The 19,419-nt window shown below is 32.1% G+C and overlaps 1 protein-coding gene across 1 annotated transcript in view; it reads right to left on the reverse strand.

The window, feature by feature from the left end:
• The window catches only part of LOC136038908 (uncharacterized), a 36,247-nt gene extending 17,079 nt beyond the window's left edge, over nucleotides 1–19,168 (reverse strand). Inside the window, exons 1-4 of the mRNA XM_065722389.1 lie at nucleotides 19,117–19,168; nucleotides 4,971–6,155; nucleotides 2,800–2,924; nucleotides 1,151–1,265 (exon numbers count right to left, since the gene is read on the reverse strand). Coding sequence (XP_065578461.1) covers nucleotides 1,151–1,265; nucleotides 2,800–2,924; nucleotides 4,971–6,153 — 1,423 coding nt within the window. The 5' untranslated portion in view covers nucleotides 6,154–6,155; nucleotides 19,117–19,168. The remainder of the gene's footprint in view (nucleotides 1–1,150; nucleotides 1,266–2,799; nucleotides 2,925–4,970; nucleotides 6,156–19,116) is intronic.
• Between the last annotated feature and the right edge of the window lie 251 nt (nucleotides 19,169–19,419).

Raw genomic sequence — 19,419 nt, forward strand, 5'->3', positions numbered from 1 at the left:
ACCAAAGGTAGTGTGGCTGAAGCACCTGCTAATGAGGTTCGGTATTGCAGTACCTCGTGCAAACCCAAAAGTGGTGTGGTTTTACCACCTGCTAATGAGGTTTAATATTGCAGCACCTGCTACGACCCCAAAGGTGGTGTAGCTGAAGCATCTGCTAATGAGGCTCGGTATTGCAGTACCTCGTGCAACCCCAAAGGTGGTGTGGTTGAAACACCACCTAATGAGGTTTGGTATTACAGCACCTGCTGCAACCCCATAGGTGGTGTCGCCGAAAATTGGTCTTGAGAGGTTTTACCAATAAAATCAGTTGGCAATTTCAAAAATTTAGTTTTCTGTATAATGAACGTTTAAGTAAATTTGGTAGGTATTTTTTGAATAATTTTACTAGTAGGCATGTATTTCACATGTTTTTAACCAAACATAGGGATACCATGAGCTTTACGGTAGACGCTCCACCTTGCCGGGTAAGGATGTTAAAGCGCCGAAGCCCATTTAGGCAGGCGATATTGCTCTGAGGATCCCTAATGGGAGGTAATCACTTGGGAATATTTCGTTAGATTTAAGGTGTTTTTGCTTGTAAATTTATAACCAAATAATTATTTTTAGTTGACGGTTTGGTTATACTTCTTGTCTTAGGTAATTTGATAGGTAAGTAAGGTCAAGACCTCGATCAAGTGCTCGTTTATCTCAATTGCTAGAGTAGGAGAACAGTTCTTTTTTTTCTGACCAAATAATTACCTCTAACACATTATAAGGCGAAATAGGGAAGTTCTTCTGAGCTAGATACGTTTTTTAATCCATGGGTCATTCTTATCATATAATTCCATAATATATACTTTCTATATAATATATTATATAGTTAGGTCTTAAAATAAGCTAGTAAGAAACAAATAGGAAATGATGAAAAAATACCCTTTACAGACAAGGACCTATAGAGGCTGCCATTAATGACTGCTTTTTTTACCACAAAACTTTGGCTTTCTCCAACTACCCTGAGTTTTGCACACAAATATTACGCAAGCTTCATTAATACAATTTGCACTTTTGTAGATTAGCATACAATTTATATCTTTAGATACAGAACTATACATTAAATTGATGAAACTAAAAAGGAAAAATTAGTTAATAAAGTAAGGAAATCAATTAAAACCTGGCATGGCATAACTGGGTAGTACATGAAGAATTTGACTTTTTTCTACAGCTTCTTCTATTCTTGATAATATTGAAAGTCCCATGGATTGATTACTCTTGTGATCTTTAAAAATCTAGAATAAGGAAACATTGTAAACTAAAAGAAGTTATCACTGTTTTTATATATATATATAGCAGAAATGTGTAATTTTTTTTTTAACTTTAGGTATTCAAGACAAAATTGCTTCTATTTTTGCACCTAACACAGGTTCACACAGTCCTGCCTTAAAACTGTTAATGATCGACAAAAACTGTTTTAAAACCATCCAAACAAAAACCTCCCTATCTAGCATAAAAATAATTAAGCAAACATAAATGTACACAACGTTGACTTTTGGGATGGAGGGGTAGCATTTTTCATAAGAACACGAAATAGTTGCATTAATAGGCCCTAATGTTCGTTTTTTATTGTGGGGAGAGGGGTCCTTTGAAACAATTTTAGAGAAAACAAAATCACCCATATTCTTCCGACCATGCATACAAGTATGCAGAAAAAAACTACATTTTTTTCTAGCCCCCCTCCCCTCCGAAAATTTTGTCCTACTCGTGAAAAAGTAACAAAATACATATGCACAAATTATGATGGGTTTTGTAAAGTTCTTTTTTGTACTCCCCCTCCCGGGCGGAAGAAAAAAAGCACTTTTTTACTGCTGGAGTAGCCTAGCAAGGACAGTAATTTTTTTTTAATTCGTTACAACTTTTACAGCCATATAAATAAATCTTAAAAAAGTTCGGAGAAATCAGGAATTCAATCTGTAATGGAACGTGGGTGAAAAACCAGCAGAAAATAGGCAAAAACAAATGCCACAAAATGGCACAAGAAAGCGAGGCTTTCCCCTGGCGGTGCAGTTGCTTCTGGGAATCAACCGACTGTTAATGTTTGAATTTTTCAGACAAAAAACATTGTCAAATTCAACCAAGTACTTTCGTTTAGTCATTTTCACGGTTCAACGTGGCAACACTGACGAAAACATGTTACTGCCTTAAAAACCAAACAATTTTTCAAAAAAGGAACTGCTACTACCACTGCAGTAGCAATAGTATTAACAATAGTAGCAGTAGTAGCATGCGCATAGTTCCTTTTGGTTAGTCCAACATCCCCCCCAACATACCCTGAAAGTTTCAACTTAATACTCTAAGCCTTAGAGTATGCAGTTTCTTTCTAGGACTCAAAAAGGAATTTTTACAAGGATGTTCTTTGGACAAACTTCAGGAGACCCACCTCTGCATATCAGTATGAGCTAGCCACTGAACCAAAACTTCAAATAGATGTAAAGGGATTAGACTAGAAAAGTTCAGAAATCAAAATTGAATTAAGAAATGTAGAATTGACACATAGGAATGATGTTATCATTTAGTGGCAAGCAAGTGTCTAAAGACAAGGCTACACAAAGGAGGATTCCAATATGGAGTGTATAAAGGGCTCTTCAAAGAAAATTAAAAAAAAATAGTAAAAAAATACAATTTTTCTGCTTCTCTCCAAAAAGTTCCTGATACTCTCCCTCTTCATCTAAAACGCAATAATTTCAACCAGTGACGGTTCAACTCCCAGTGACGCTAGAATTTGCACAAGTAAACAATAAAGATACCCATCATGGGTAGACATACCCATTTGTTCCGTACTTCCTTTAAAAACTTCATACTCGGCATTGGTCCTTTGTAGCCTGGTTTTTCGATGGCCGAGGATATGGCAATGTTATAGAGATAAAAATCAACTAGAGGATATCTTTCTCCTAAAAATAGAATTTGGTTCAAGTCTTCACAAGTTTGGTTTACAACACATCAAAAGTGTTGCTGACGCCAAAGGGTACGTCCCTCGTAAGTGTTTGAAGCAAAATTCATAAAGTCATCGAAAATGCGACATGACCGTCCTATAATCCATAATATCCAATTCTTCACTCTATATACAACTGATTTTCACAATTTTTCTTTTTTTTATCCATATTCCATATTTCAGTGCATGTAAAACTATGTTTTGCCAGCACAACATTTTTTAACTTTCTGCCATCATCAAGATTTATGCCCCCTGAGAAACAGTATGTTATTTTCCTGTTCTCCAATAGTTAATTTATCTACAAAAGACAATAAACTTGATTTAACTCAATAGCTGAAATTCAGTTCTATTCATATACCGAATTAAAATTTTGATCTTTGAAGTAGAACGTTTTTAAGATTCAAAATACACTTCAAATTCGTTGAAACTCGTTGAAAGAAGAACATTTTTCCTATCTTTAAGCAAGTATAGATCTTTTTCTAAAAAAAAGCCTATGCAACATCATAACTCTGGCTTTGCGAGTGGATAGACCTGAGGCTAAAGAATTGAATTTTACACATATTGTCTTTTGGTAGCAAGTCACAGCAGCAGGCTTATCACAAAAATCACTTACTGTAGAGGGAATATATAGGCCTCCCTCAAATACACCACATAATAAGTAGCCTATATAGTAATGACGGTAAAAGTATAACTAAGAGTTTAAACTGGTGTTACTAATTAGGGGCGGGTGAATCATTTTAAAAGAAAATCGTTCCTTTTGGCGGATTTTCAGAGGACACAGAATTCTTTATTAGGGTATTATTATGTCATCTTAAGGTGATTTTTTCAGTTATTAGATCTTTCAGTTGCTCAGTCAAAAATCACGATTTAAATATTTCATGAAGTAGACATCCATATACAGTTGAGGAGTTTTCCGCTAGTGGGTGTCAATTAAAAAAAAGGAGACATGGTTGGCAAACGAGCAAAAAATAAGCAAAAAGTACAAAACAGCTTATGAAGTAAACTATATGCCGCAAATTTTGAATTTTAATGGAGGAAAAGCAAGTTTTACGACTTCAATGAATAACAACTTCATTGTAGGCATTTCAACATTGAAATGCCTACAAAATGTGAGGCTGCCCTAAAAATGTAATAGTTTTCAAGCAATCAAAAGTCTCAAAAAGTCAAAATCCTTCCCAACATCAAATTTCATTAAGATCTGATCAACCGTTCGTAAGTTAAAAATACTTCAATTTTTCTAAATTTTTTCGAATTAACGGATTTTCGAATTTAACGAAAAAAACTTAGCAGGCACTTTCTGACAATTTTTTCAGAAGTGTGTGACAATTTTTTCAGAAGTGTGAAAGTTTCCAACATAGCCTTTAAGTGTGACAGGAGTGGCGTCAATTGGAGAAGACAGAAGAATATGTCTTCCCTTAGATTTTGAAATTTATTTTGCTATTTTCATTGAAAATTGCCTTTTTTGGTATTTTTATGGCAATAACTGAAAAACAAACACAATGGCCCCCTCCTTCCCTAGATTTGAAAAAATGCATTGGTCCCCCTATCTTTCGTGAATTTAAGCCCCTGTGTGACAGCAACAGTATACACAATAATTTATCGGTTTTAAGGTTTAGTGTTGCTAAAGTGTTAACAGGAGTTACTTTCTTACAACCATGAACTGTTTGAATGTTCAACTAGTTCAAATGTTTTACTTTAATATAAATATCATTGAAAATCAACAAATAAACCTTTTTTTCTTCATTTGATGTGGAATCTCACCTTTTTGGCCAACCGTCTGAGGCTACACGGAAAGCAGGTCGTCCTCGTCTGGGTTAGGAGGATGTCATAAATAAAGATTTAAAGGAAATAGGAACTTCCTGGGAGGGTGTAAAGAGGGAGACCTTGAATAGATTAGGTTGGAGGAGGAGCGTGTGTAGCTGTGTTGGCCTCAGGCAGCTTGGTCCTGCAGTGAGTTATTAGTAGTAGTATCTCAATATTCTCCCATATTACCAAAAATACTTACTTGGAAGCGCCTTGATAAATTCCTCACTTAAGACTAATTCAAGAAAATCATCAGGCAAAGGGTTCAAAAGTGACAAATTGAATAGCAAATTCACTAACGACTTTGGATGCATAATTAGCTCCTCCTTCCTCTGCTCACTTTTCAATTCATCAAGTAGTAATTGACACACATTTATATCTTCAAAAATTGATTGATTCAAAAAACAGAGACACTGCAACAACTTCTCAATTTCTTTTAATCTAACTAATTTTATTTCATGTAACAATTTTTTAACACAGTAATTCACTATCTCTCTATTATAACTTCTTTGATACTGCCCAATGGACAGAATATGAGAACAGTTATATGTATTCAAAAGTGGCAATCTTTCTAGAAATATATTTTGAATATGCATTGACTGAATAGCGCCATACATCTTTTTATGGTAGCTTAAAAACTTAAGGACAATACTTAGTTGAATATCATTAAGTATTCTTGAGCTACGTTCAACAAATTCAATAATTTTGTTCAAAGTAGTTATTGAAGTGAGTGATGTTTGTGATTTAAACATCCCCATGAAAACTACACAAATTTGGTCAAGTGTGCATTCTGTAAGACAGCTTTCAACTTTTGATTCCAGAATTGTTACATTAGTACAATTAAACTTTCTAATTAGGTTAATTAGAAACATGAACTGCACAAATTGTTGAGTACTCATGGAAATAATTTGTTCTTGTAAATAGGGCATGACACGAATAGCAAATTTAGCTCTATAATTATCATCCAAGTTATAGAATATAATTGTGCTTGCTGTTAGGACTTGATCCATTGTCCAAGAGCGGTAGGAGTTGACTGCATACTGAGACACATGCTTGAGCATCTCATGATGATCACGTCCCAAATTCTTTGACTTTTCTTTTTGGGATACCATAGCTGTTAGAATTGTCATATATTCACTATAATTCAAAAGCTGAACTCTCTCTTTTAACTGATACACTTGTTTCAATTTCTGATCAGATATTTTATTATCAGAATTAAAAGATGTTCTTATACTATGGTTAATTTTTTCAATAACTTTAAAACCAAATTGATTTTCATTTGCAGTCAAATTTTTCCGGCTTGACAACCCTGCAGAAGATAAAATCCTTATTGGGGCTTTGAGCAATGAACTGCAAGATATCCTCAAAAGATTGGAAGACATCATTCCTAGAAAGTGATGAAATAACAAGTTAAGGGTGCTTGAAAAAACCATAGACATAGTCAGGACCTTTCAAGAGAAGGTGCATTAACACAGTTAGACTATAGTTGATGGGAATATCCAAAGTTAATGACCTACTTTCAACTTCCAACAGGAAAGTTACAGCTTTCTTTCACAAATTTGACCAAATATTACACTTTTTTGTAATACCAATTAGAACTTCTTCTAATGACTTGAAAAAAATAGAATTCAATCAAATACTTAGAAAATACAGCATGGCAAAGCCCCACTTTGGCAATCATTCTCTCCTTTGTTTGGAGATTGAGCAGAACACAAAAATGTGGAATAGCTATGTCTATTGAGCAACTTAAAAAATTACAACATTGAGAATGCACTAATTTTAAGCCAGCCATAATATATTACATTTTAGATTACACATGCTGCTACATTATGTGAATATTTAATTCACATAAAATTAAGCAATATTCCTACTGATGACTTCAAAAATCTACAATAAGATAAGCAGCTAAGGGAATATTGAGGAAAATTAGGATTTCCTCCCTTTTTTTCGTCTATTTTTTGTCAAGCATCTTCAACCATTTTTTGCAAAATTAATCACTGACATTTAAAATGAAATGCAAATTTCAAAATAGTCAAACCATTTCAATAAAACAGCGACTGTTATGAAAAGTTTTCTTTCCTGTAGAAATACAACTAAAAGTCTGTATTTTCAACATCACTGTCTTAATTAAGAGTCTTACACTTATTACATTTTGTTTCATTTGAATGTTACAAAATTAGGAATATTCAAAATTGCTACTTGCAAAAGAATGTCAACATATGCAGTAACATTTTCCAAATATGGCAGCATTCTAGAAAATAAACTAAGAATGTGACTCTACACATTTGAACTAAAGACCTGTACTTTATGCTTACTTCTAAAACTCAGGTGCCCTACTTCTAAATAGCTTGTTATTTAATTGGAAGCTACATCATTCCCCTTTATGCCGAATCTGCTTTTCAACAGAGGAAACAATCCAGCATGTTTTATTTGATTGCCAGGCTCAGAGTGAGGAGACTGTTGCTCTTAAGCGTTTCTGCTCCTTGGCTAAGATTCCAAATACTTATACAGCTATCCTGGATTCTAACCTGCCATGGGAAATTGATCGTAAGATATTTAAGGCAGCAATTGATACCTTAAAGAAGAGAAATATTGTTTAATAAGGATTAAAGCTTGAAGAAGTCAATTTTTAATGGGAGGCGATTTATCCATAGTTTTTGATTGTGCAGAAGAGAGCGGGAATGAGTAGGAAGAGCCGTATTGGTACCGGCCGGCCTAGTGCCTTAAACTGCTGGGGACAGGTAGCTCAGGTGCTCGCACTTCCCACAACAATAACAGTGTATTATTGTTCATAATCGTATATATCCATTGTTTGCAGACTGGAGGAGAATAGCGCTTCCAGTAGCTAGTTTTTCTGAAGAAGAAGTCAAAGAGGTGAAAGGACTTGTTGTTAGTCCATATACCTCCCTACAATTTTTGGAACTGGAACTGGCTTGAGATTTTTTAGAATCATTACCTCAGCTCTATTTCCAGTTCTTTTGGATCAATACCTTAATTTTATTATTTTCTAGTGTATTCTAACTAGCCTACAGGTTTTTTCTAAGTTCTTGTTCAAGCTTTGCCCTTCAGTTAACCACAATTATAAAAATTACAAATTTCAAGGGGGGGAACTAGATGAATTTAAAATGCTATTTTTAAGTAATTGGTTTAAAAATAACTGCTGATTTTTTTCTAATTGTCTCTAAAACTCCTCACTGCGCTTTTCTATTTCTTTTTTCTTAGAATGAGCATTTAACATATGCTTAGCATTAAAAAAATACCAACCAAGGGAAAAAAGGTGAGGAGAATATAAGACGAAATATTTATTGTGTAATTTTGTAACTGCTTGATTGCAAAAGCTTATTACATAGTTTAAGGGCCTGCAGAAAAATCAAGTGAATTTAAAATGTTAGGATTTTAAATAATTACTGGTTTAAACAAGAACCATTGAGCTCCTTTCTCTAATTAGCTCAAAAATTATTAGCTCAAAAATTATTATCTAATTAGCTCACTGCGTTTTTTCTTGTAGAATGACCATTTCAACATTCATTTAGAACGAACAAAATACTAACCAATGAAAAAAGCTGATGAAAATAGTAAAATACTTGTTATGTAATTCTGTACCTCCTTTATTACAATAGCATTTAAAATAAATAATAAATAACAAAGGAAGAGCTTATCTGGCCTTAATTCCTAGTCCTATATCTATCTTAACTATAAAAATTGTAGCTGTCACCCATATTAACAATATTAATATTGTTGAACTTCTTTTATATTGGATTTGCATCCTTCTTTTGTCACCCAATCTTGGAATATGTTGGAAATATTGGAAACATCATTTGATTAATAAATAAAAATTAATTAATAACAAAAAGCCCTGTAAAAAATCTGTCCTCACAGGCTACAGAATTTGCTTACGAAATGACTCATAAAAGAATATGGAAAACTCATCTATTCTTCTATATATAGATGCCAGAATAGAGTCTAGCATAGACTTTTACACACTTGTAAAAGAAGCTTGAACTGTACTCAATTCGGCAATTTAGTTCAAAATTAACTTTAGACAGTATTTAGCACGCTCTCACCTAAAATTGTTTCTACAATATCATATATATTGTATTTCAAGACTTAAGCTCCTGTGAATTAGCCTTTTTTTTCATTTGCCAAGACTTTATTAAAAACCCAGTCATTTATTTCCATATCAAGATCTAACTAATACATTTAAGAAGCTTTAATCATTTAGAAGAGCCTATTAACTCCCACATATTAAAGTAAAACGGTTCAAAATAGGGATGATACCTTTTTATTGACAGTGAACAGATATAAAATTATTTAACTGGATATTTCGAACACATATACAGTGTTCATCATCAGCAGTAAAGCATCATCAGTTTTACTGCTGATGATGAACACTGTATATGTGTTCGAAATATCAAGTTAAATAATTTTATATCTATTCGCTGTCAATAAAAAGGTATCAACCCTATTTTGAACTGTTTTACTTTCGTCATGGAAAGGCAGTGTGGTCTTCGAAGTTATCTACTCCCACATATTGTCTTTCATTGATAACATCCAGAATAAAAATTTCTTCCTTATCTATACACCTCTATTGTGTCCAGATACAGCTTGAAGCAACCTTAAGGATTTTAGATTCCCTGACAAAATAAACATTCTAAGACTCCTACATATTGTCTTTCATTGATAACATCTAGAATAAAAATTTCTTCATTATCTATACACCTCTATTGTTTCCAGATACAGCTTGAAGCAACCTTAAGGATTTTAGATTCCCTGACAAAATAAACATTCTAAAACTCCTACATATTGTCTTTCACTGATAACATCTAGAATAAAAATTTCTTCATTATCTATACAACTCTATTGTTTCCAGATACAGCTTGAAGCAACCTTAAGGATTTTAGATTCCCTGACAAAATAAACATTCTAAGACTCCTACATATTGTCTTTCATTGATAACATCTAGAATAAAAATTTCTTCATTATCTATACACCTCTATTGTGTCCAGATACAGCTTGAAGCAACCTTAAGGATTATAGATTCCCTGACAAAATAAACATTCTAAAACTCCTACATATTGTCTTTCATTGATAACATCTAGAATAAAAATTTCTTCATTTTTCTATACACCTCTATTGTTTCCAGATACAGCTTGAAGCAACCTTAAGGATTTTAGATTCCCTGACAAAATAAACATTCTAAAACTCCTACATATTGTCTTTCGCTGATAACATCTAGAATAAAAATTTCTTCATTATCTATACACCTCTATTGTTTCCAGATACAGCTTGAAGCAACCTTAAGGATTTTAGATTCCCTGACAAAATAAACATTCTAAGACTCCTACATATTGTCTTTCATTGATAACATCTAGAATAAAAATTTCTTCATTATCTATACACCTCTATTGTTTCCAGATACAGCTTGAAGCAACCTTAAGGATTATAGATTCCCTGACAAAATAAACATTCTAAGACTCCTACATATTGTCTTTCATTGATAACATCTAGAATAAAAATTTCTTCATTATCTATACACCTCTATTGTGTCCAGATACAGCTTGAAGCAACCTTAAGGATTTTAGATTCCCTGACAAAATAAACATTCTAAAACTCCTACATATTGTCTTTCGCTGATAACATCTAGAATAAAAATTTCTTCATTATCTATACACCTCTATTGTGTCCAGATACAGCTTGAAGCAACCTTAAGGATTTTAGATTCCCTGACAAAATAAACATTCTAAAACTCCTACATATTGTCTTTCGCTGATAACATCTAGAATAAAAATTTCTTCATTATCTATACACCTCTATTGTTTCCAGATACAGCTTGAAGCAACCTTAAGGATTTTAGATTCCCTGACAAAATAAACATTCTAAAACTCCTACATATTGTCTTTCGCTGATAACATCTAGAATAAAAATTTCTTCATTATCTATACACCTCTATTGTGTCCAGATACAGCTTGAAGCAACCTTAAGGATTTTAGATTCCCTGACAAAATAAACATTCTAAAACTCCTACATATTGTCTTTCGCTGATAACATCTAGAATAAAAATTTCTTCATTATCTATACACCTCTATTGTGTCCAGATACAGCTTGAAGCAACCTTAAGGATTTTAGATTCCCTGACAAAATAAACATTCTAAAACTCCTACATATTGTCTTTCATTGATAACATCTAGAATAAAAATTTCTTCATTATCTATACACCTCTATTGTGTCCAGATACAGCTTGAAGCAACCTTAAGGATTATAGATTCCCTGACAAAATAAACATTCTAAAACTCCTACATATTGTCTTTCATTGATAACATCTAGAATAAAAATTTCTTCATTTTTCTATACACCTCTATTGTTTCCAGATACAGCTTGAAGCAACCTTAAGGATTTTAGATTCCCTGACAAAATAAACATTCTAAAACTCCTACATATTGTCTTTCGCTGATAACATCTAGAATAAAAATTTCTTCATTATCTATACACCTCTATTGTTTCCAGATACAGCTTGAAGCAACCTTAAGGATTTTAGATTCCCTGACAAAATAAACATTCTAAGACTCCTACATATTGTCTTTCATTGATAACATCTAGAATAAAAATTTCTTCATTATCTATACACCTCTATTGTTTCCAGATACAGCTTGAAGCAACCTTAAGGATTATAGATTCCCTGACAAAATAAACATTCTAAGACTCCTACATATTGTCTTTCATTGATAACATCTAGAATAAAAATTTCTTCATTATCTATACACCTCTATTGTGTCCAGATACAGCTTGAAGCAACCTTAAGGATTTTAGATTCCCTGACAAAATAAACATTCTAAAACTCCTACATATTGTCTTTCGCTGATAACATCTAGAATAAAAATTTCTTCATTATCTATACACCTCTATTGTGTCCAGATACAGCTTGAAGCAACCTTAAGGATTTTAGATTCCCTGACAAAATAAACATTCTAAAACTCCTACATATTGTCTTTCGCTGATAACATCTAGAATAAAAATTTCTTCATTATCTATACACCTCTATTGTTTCCAGATACAGCTTGAAGCAACCTTAAGGATTTTAGATTCCCTGACAAAATAAACATTCTAAAACTCCTACATATTGTCTTTCGCTGATAACATCTAGAATAAAAATTTCTTCATTATCTATACACCTCTATTGTGTCCAGATACAGCTTGAAGCAACCTTAAGGATTTTAGATTCCCTGACAAAATAAACATTCTAAAACTCCTACATATTGTCTTTCGCTGATAACATCTAGAATAAAAATTTCTTCATTATCTATACACCTCTATTGTGTCCAGATACAGCTTGAAGCAACCTTAAGGATTTTAGATTCCCTGACAAAATAAACATTCTAAAACTCCTACATATTGTCTTTCGCTGATAACATCTAGAATAAAAATTTCTTCATTATCTATACACCTCTATTGTGTCCAGATACAGCTTGAAGCAACCTTAAGGATTTTAGATTCCCTGACAAAATAAACATTCTAAAACTCCTACATATTGTCTTTCATTGATAACATCTAGAATAAAAATTTCTTCATTATCTATACACCTCTATTGTGTCCAGATACAGCTTGAAGCAACCTTAAGGATTATAGATTCCCTGACAAAATAAACATTCTAAAACTCCTACATATTGTCTTTCATTGATAACATCTAGAATAAAAATTTCTTCATTTTTCTATACACCTCTATTGTTTCCAGATACAGCTTGAAGCAACCTTAAGGATTTTAGATTCCCTGACAAAATAAACATTCTAAAACTCCTACATATTGTCTTTCGCTGATAACATCTAGAATAAAAATTTCTTCATTATCTATACACCTCTATTGTTTCCAGATACAGCTTGAAGCAACCTTAAGGATTTTAGATTCCCTGACAAAATAAACATTCTAAGACTCCTACATATTGTCTTTCATTGATAACATCTAGAATAAAAATTTCTTCATTATCTATACACCTCTATTGTTTCCAGATACAGCTTGAAGCAACCTTAAGGATTATAGATTCCCTGACAAAATAAACATTCTAAGACTCCTACATATTGTCTTTCATTGATAACATCTAGAATAAAAATTTCTTCATTATCTATACACCTCTATTGTGTCCAGATACAGCTTGAAGCAACCTTAAGGATTTTAGATTCCCTGACAAAATAAACATTCTAAAACTCCTACATATTGTCTTTCGCTGATAACATCTAGAATAAAAATTTCTTCATTATCTATACACCTCTATTGTGTCCAGATACAGCTTGAAGCAACCTTAAGGATTTTAGATTCCCTGACAAAATAAACATTCTAAAACTCCTACATATTGTCTTTCGCTGATAACATCTAGAATAAAAATTTCTTCATTATCTATACACCTCTATTGTTTCCAGATACAGCTTGAAGCAACCTTAAGGATTTTAGATTCCCTGACAAAATAAACATTCTAAAACTCCTACATATTGTCTTTCGCTGATAACATCTAGAATAAAAATTTCTTCATTATCTATACACCTCTATTGTGTCCAGATACAGCTTGAAGCAACCTTAAGGATTTTAGATTCCCTGACAAAATAAACATTCTAAAACTCCTACATATTGTCTTTCGCTGATAACATCTAGAATAAAAATTTCTTCATTATCTATACACCTCTATTGTGTCCAGATACAGCTTGAAGCAACCTTAAGGATTTTAGATTCCCTGACAAAATAAACATTCTAAAACTCCTACATATTGTCTTTCATTGATAACATCTAGAATAAAAATTTCTTCATTATCTATACACCTCTATTGTGTCCAGATACAGCTTGAAGCAACCTTAAGGATTTTAGATTCCCTGACAAAATAAACATTCTAAAACTCCTACATATTGTCTTTCGCTGATAACATCTAGAATAAAAATTTCTTCATTATCTATACACCTCTATTGTTTCCAGATACAGCTTGAAGCAACCTTAAGGATTTTAGATTCCCTGACAAAATAAACATTCTAAGACTCCTACATATTGTCTTTCATTGATAACATCTAGAATAAAAATTTCTTCATTATCTATACACCTCTATTGTTTCCAGATACAGCTTGAAGCAACCTTAAGGATTATAGATTCCCTGACAAAATAAACATTCTAAAACTCCTACATATTGTCTTTCATTGATAACATCTAGAATAAAAATTTCTTTATTATCTAGACACCTCTATTGTGTCCAGATACAGCTTGAAGGAACCTTAAGGATTTTAGATTCCCTGACAAAATAAACATTCTAAGACTCCTACATATTGTCTTTCATTGATAACATCTAGAATAAAAATTTCTTTATTATCTAGACACCTCTATTGTGTCCAGATACAGCTTGAAGGAACCTTAAGGATTTTAGATTGCCTGACAAAATAAACATTCTAAGACTCCTACATATTGTCTTTCATTGATAACACCTAGAATAAAAATTTCTTCATTATCTATACACCTCTATTGTGTCCAGATACAGCTTGAAGCAACCTTAAGGATTTTAGATTCCCTGACAAAATAAACATTCAATATGTTTAAAATAAACATTCAATATTCAATATGTTTGACTGATTGCACAAAAAACAATGTCTTTTCATGAATGAACCTTAGCCAGGATTGAGTTAATGATTAGACCTAGGTACAAAATTTACCTAAAGCCAACAAAAATAAGATAGAATTAAACAGGTTTATCTTCAAAAAAAATTAGATAAATACAAGATGGTACAAAAAACACATAGAAAAATTTGATAATTAATTGTTTAGGTAATTTTGAAGACAACATTGCCTTTTCATGATGATAAATAGGCTAACAGTTTGAATAGGAATAAATCGTTTTATTAGACTGTAAAAAAAAATATTGGATATTCCTATCACACATAGCCTATATTGATCAAAATATCCAGAATATTTTTTGATTGTTTTTTCACTGTCTAATAAAAGAATTCACCCTATTCAAACTGTTATTTATCATAATCCTGTGTCCTTTTTTTACTACATTTTTATAGCCAATTTAAGGACCAAAGGAGTATTTCAGCAGGGAGGGTTTAAATCTGGAAATTCCCTTCCCCTGGATATGATCCAGTACTGAGGCCCTAAATAAAATCTTATAAAAGTGAAATTTTAATTCTTTTCAAAATTACAATCTACCAAATAGCATATTCCTGGTCTAACAACAGTTTACTTGGCCATTTACAACCCAGAAAGATAGATGATAAATTTTAATAAAGCATTTTGTAGTTTAAAATAGTTAAAACAAATACACAGTGAATACTTCTCTGAAGTAAAAAGTTTAACCATAAAAGAACAATGCTTTTCAATTTCCTATTCAACACTTTCTTTTCCAAATATAATAGCCACTACTGAGAAAATTGCATCCCTGTCTCTTCCTACTTGGCTAATCATGCCAGATACAGCTCTAGACTAAATAAAAAAATTATTGTTTACTACTTTCTTATACTTTTTACTTTTACTACTTAATATTTTTTACTACTTTTATTATAAGTTTACTTACTTTACTATATAATAAAAAAATTATTGTTACATTATTGTTTTGTACTTATTTCTCATCAATAGTTGGTTTACAATGCAAAATAATGCTCAACTTAAAAAAAGATAATCATTCACCTTTATTTCTATTTGGAAGTTAACACTATAGTACCAGAGAGTAGTGTCATGCTATTTTATATTGAACACTCTTCTAACTGTAATGGCCATTGCAATGGCAATTGCATGCCAGCCACCTCTAATAGGGCCAGATATAGATCTAGATGATTCCACTAAAGAGTTACAGCTCTTATGAAGGAAACACAATAATAACAAAATACAAGTACCCTTAAAAACTAGCCATTGGAAGCACTATTCTCCTCCAGTCAGCAAACAATGAGTACATGCAATTATATACAATAATACACTGTTATTGATTGTGGGAAGTTCAGGTACCTGAGCTACCTGTCCCCAGCAATTTAAGGCCACTAAGCTGGCCAGTTTGATTGCCTAATCAACACTCTTTTAAAATACAATGGCCACTACCATGACAATGCCCTCTTCCCTAAAAAAGTTATATAAAGACATAGTTTAAAAATGTGCATAGCAATGGAATCAAACATGAAAAACTAGATTAATAGAAACATATTACATATTACAAAGTAAGACTTTCATTATTATAGTGTTCTCTTAATACTTCTGCATAAAGCCTGGGGCTATATCTGGCACCATTTATGGAGGGGAAGGCATACTCTAGTCAGACTATCCAATATTATATTTGGAAGGAGTGTTGATTAGGGAATAAATGGTATTTTTAAGTTAGATCTAGTGTATGACAACTTAAAAAGAAAAACCTATAAAGTTCTGAAAACTACTATAAAACATTCTTAAACACCTTGTATCATGCCTAAAAGTTGATTTCTCTACTCCCCCACAAACCCCTAATGGACAAATATATACAGCCCAAATTATATACACTTACTCTTAGCTGCTTGTTTAGTGTTTACAATTAGATTAACAAGAACAGAAGAGGTAAATTTGGGGACAGTTCTATGTCTTACACAGGGACAAGGTGAACAGCCTACTGCATGGCTTTTTTATGCCCTTTCCAAAATATGATAATTGTTTTACTTTTAAGTTCAATTTCAAGCCCTTAAAGTAAAGGGATCATAAAGTGACAACTACTTCCCATTGGCAGTAGCCTACCATTACATTTCTTAATTTATGCTCCTTTTCAATTTAATAGTTGTTACCCTGACAATGAATTTTTTTTGTTGTTTATCCTCTTGTGATGTGACATGTATGCTCTATTAAAACAAAGAGCTGAATTCTTAACTTGTGAAAACACCTCTGTCTAAACCTTGATGGGATTGCTGGAATTATGTGTTACTTTAGGGCATATTGAAGAGCTTTAAATTAAATTTACAAGCGAAATGATTATTATATTAGGAAAGAGCACAATGGTGTCAATTTAGAGAGAAATGAAGCAAAGCAACCATCAAAGTGAAGCAAAGCAACCTTTAGAAATGATATAGGCAACTATCTTAGAATGTTTTAAAGAAATTCTTGAAATTTTAAAATGTTTTCTTTTGAAGTAGTCATGCACTAGACCAATATGGTAGGTATTTTGCTATTATTGTATCTCCTTCAGAAGAGCTACAATGGTAACAGTTTAGCATTTCCATTCTCCAGAAGGAAACAATATAAAGTTCTGAAAACTGACAAAAATTCCTGAAACTTATACCATTCCTTAATACAACAAGGATAGACTTAATCCCTATCCTCACAAAATGAAAAAAAATATACATCCAAAATTAGAAATATAATGAACTTCCTATCATGAACTATCATGAACCTAACCTGACTCTTTTCTTCCTGCTGCTTGTTGCCTACAAACTACTAAATTAATATAAAAAAAAATGTCACTACATGGAAAATTTACAGAGTATATATAATTTGGGCTATATATTTATCCATTAAGTGGGGGGGGGATAGAGTTTATTGGTAAACATTGAGGAATGATATAAGAATTTAGAATTTTTAAAAAGTAGTTTTAAGAATTTATAGTGTTTCCTTCTGGGAAGCAGAATTGCTAAACTGATACAGCCTCAGCAATGCTCCCTAGGCTACATGAAAAACTCTACTTTTTTATTTGTTTGCATTATTTTTCTTTTATTTTGAATAGGTCAAGATACCCAGCAGTCAGACAGCTAATCACTACCTAAAATCACTTAAAATTTTTATTATACTAAAACAAAATAGTATGCACAAACAACTATGTAGGTATATTTTAGCTAAATATTTAATATATAGAGTTTGTTAAGGATTTAATATAATCCATCCTGGGCAGCCTGCTTTCCATCATTCTCTGTTATAGTTATAATTTTGCAACTAGTATTATATTTTCATTGTATTGTGATATATTTTGTTATAATTAACTCAACTGTACTTCTTGAGTTTCTTACTATAGTACACAAGTACCACAAGATTAAATTTGAGAGTAAATACTAAGTATTTGAATAAATCCAGCACAAGAAAATCTACCATTTTTATTTTTACTACTCTAAATGGGGAGTTTTCTAAATAAGATAAGTGAGACTGTTCCTTGTGTAGAGAGTAAGATTAGGAGTCTGTTGTCCATGTTTAAGAAAAATATACATATGAATCTATAGATAGGCCTAATCAAAGGAAAGGTAAAATTATTGCCATTCATATAACTGACTTACCAATAAAGTGACCATGCTACTTGATGCCTTTTTTTATGCTCTTTACAAATATAATAATCACTTCTACCATAAATTGAAATTTAAGTATTTTTTGAGCTCTTAAAAATGACAAATTTTCAAAAAATTATGACAGTTCCTATAACTGCCTTACCAACAAAGTGAACATACCACTCAATGCCTTTTTTTATGTTCTTAAAAATGATGAACTTTCAATAAAAGCATGAGTTATTGCTTGTTTTAAACAAAATAATACTATGTTTTCTCAGAACCATCTTTTTTGGTATTTTTCAACAAAATAATGCTAAATTTTCTCAGTGCTAAAATTATTTATTATAAGGTTAGGTTAAAAAGTGCTTAAATTTGAATTTATGGTAAAAGTGATTATTATAGGCTATTTGTAAAGTGATGTAACCAAGAACAGAAAAATACCTGGGAATCAATGTCTGGGATTTGGGCTGTATATTTGCATATTAGAGGGGAAGGGTGGAACATAGTAAAGGGCTTTTAGAAAGGATATGAGCAAGTAAGCGTAAATTATAATTTTATTTATATTTTGTTTTCAGAATTTTATAGTACTTCTTTTCAAGTGAACTTAGCTGTAGACTCTAAAAATGTACATTTTAATATAGATATCTGTCTGAGATTTGGCACTGTCTGGGTTTTAGAGGTCTAACTCCAGGCTACATAGAAACATTGTTGGACAATACTCTAGTATTGTTTATTCATTACAGTGGTTCTTCCAAAATACAAACAAAGATAAATGAATACTAGAAAACGAGAAAAATGGAGGTCTAACCCTAGGCTACTTAGAAACATTGCTGAAAGGTAACCTACTATTGTTTAGTCAGTAGGCTACAATGGTTCTGTCAAAATAAAAATGAATAAATGCCAGAAAATAGAAAAAACAATTTATATGAGTCTATGGCTATAGCTTTTTCCGTTGGGAGGGAGAGGGATGGGATGCAAAGGGTTAGCTAGCAGTCATTAGGCTAAAATTGGAGTGTTGAATGAAAAGCAAAAAATATTTATTTATAGGAGTGCTTTTTTTATGGAGGGAGTCTTGATACCAGATTATCGACCAATATTTAGATTTTAAACATATTATCATTTTTTACTATAATGCCAGCCATGTTTTCTGCTTTCAAATATTTTGCTAAAGTATTTAACTGGAGACAGTGTTTCTACTTTTCTATTCAAACAATCTGGAAAACCTCGGTGATTTTCGGTAGAAAATCGGTATATGGCTCTCAGGGTTCGGTAGAATTTTCAGTAGGACTGTTTTTCATTTTGTTTTTGAAGATGTTTGAGCGATTTGCGAATAAAGTACCACATTCTGAAAACTCAGAGAAAGAAAGGAAGAAAAGCGGGATTTCGTCGATCACCTTTTGTCAAATTTGACTGTGTTTTGAAGGGGAGCT

This window comes from Artemia franciscana, chromosome 18, assembly GCF_032884065.1.
Source record: "Artemia franciscana chromosome 18, ASM3288406v1, whole genome shotgun sequence".
NCBI classification, from domain to species: domain Eukaryota; kingdom Metazoa; phylum Arthropoda; class Branchiopoda; order Anostraca; family Artemiidae; genus Artemia; species Artemia franciscana.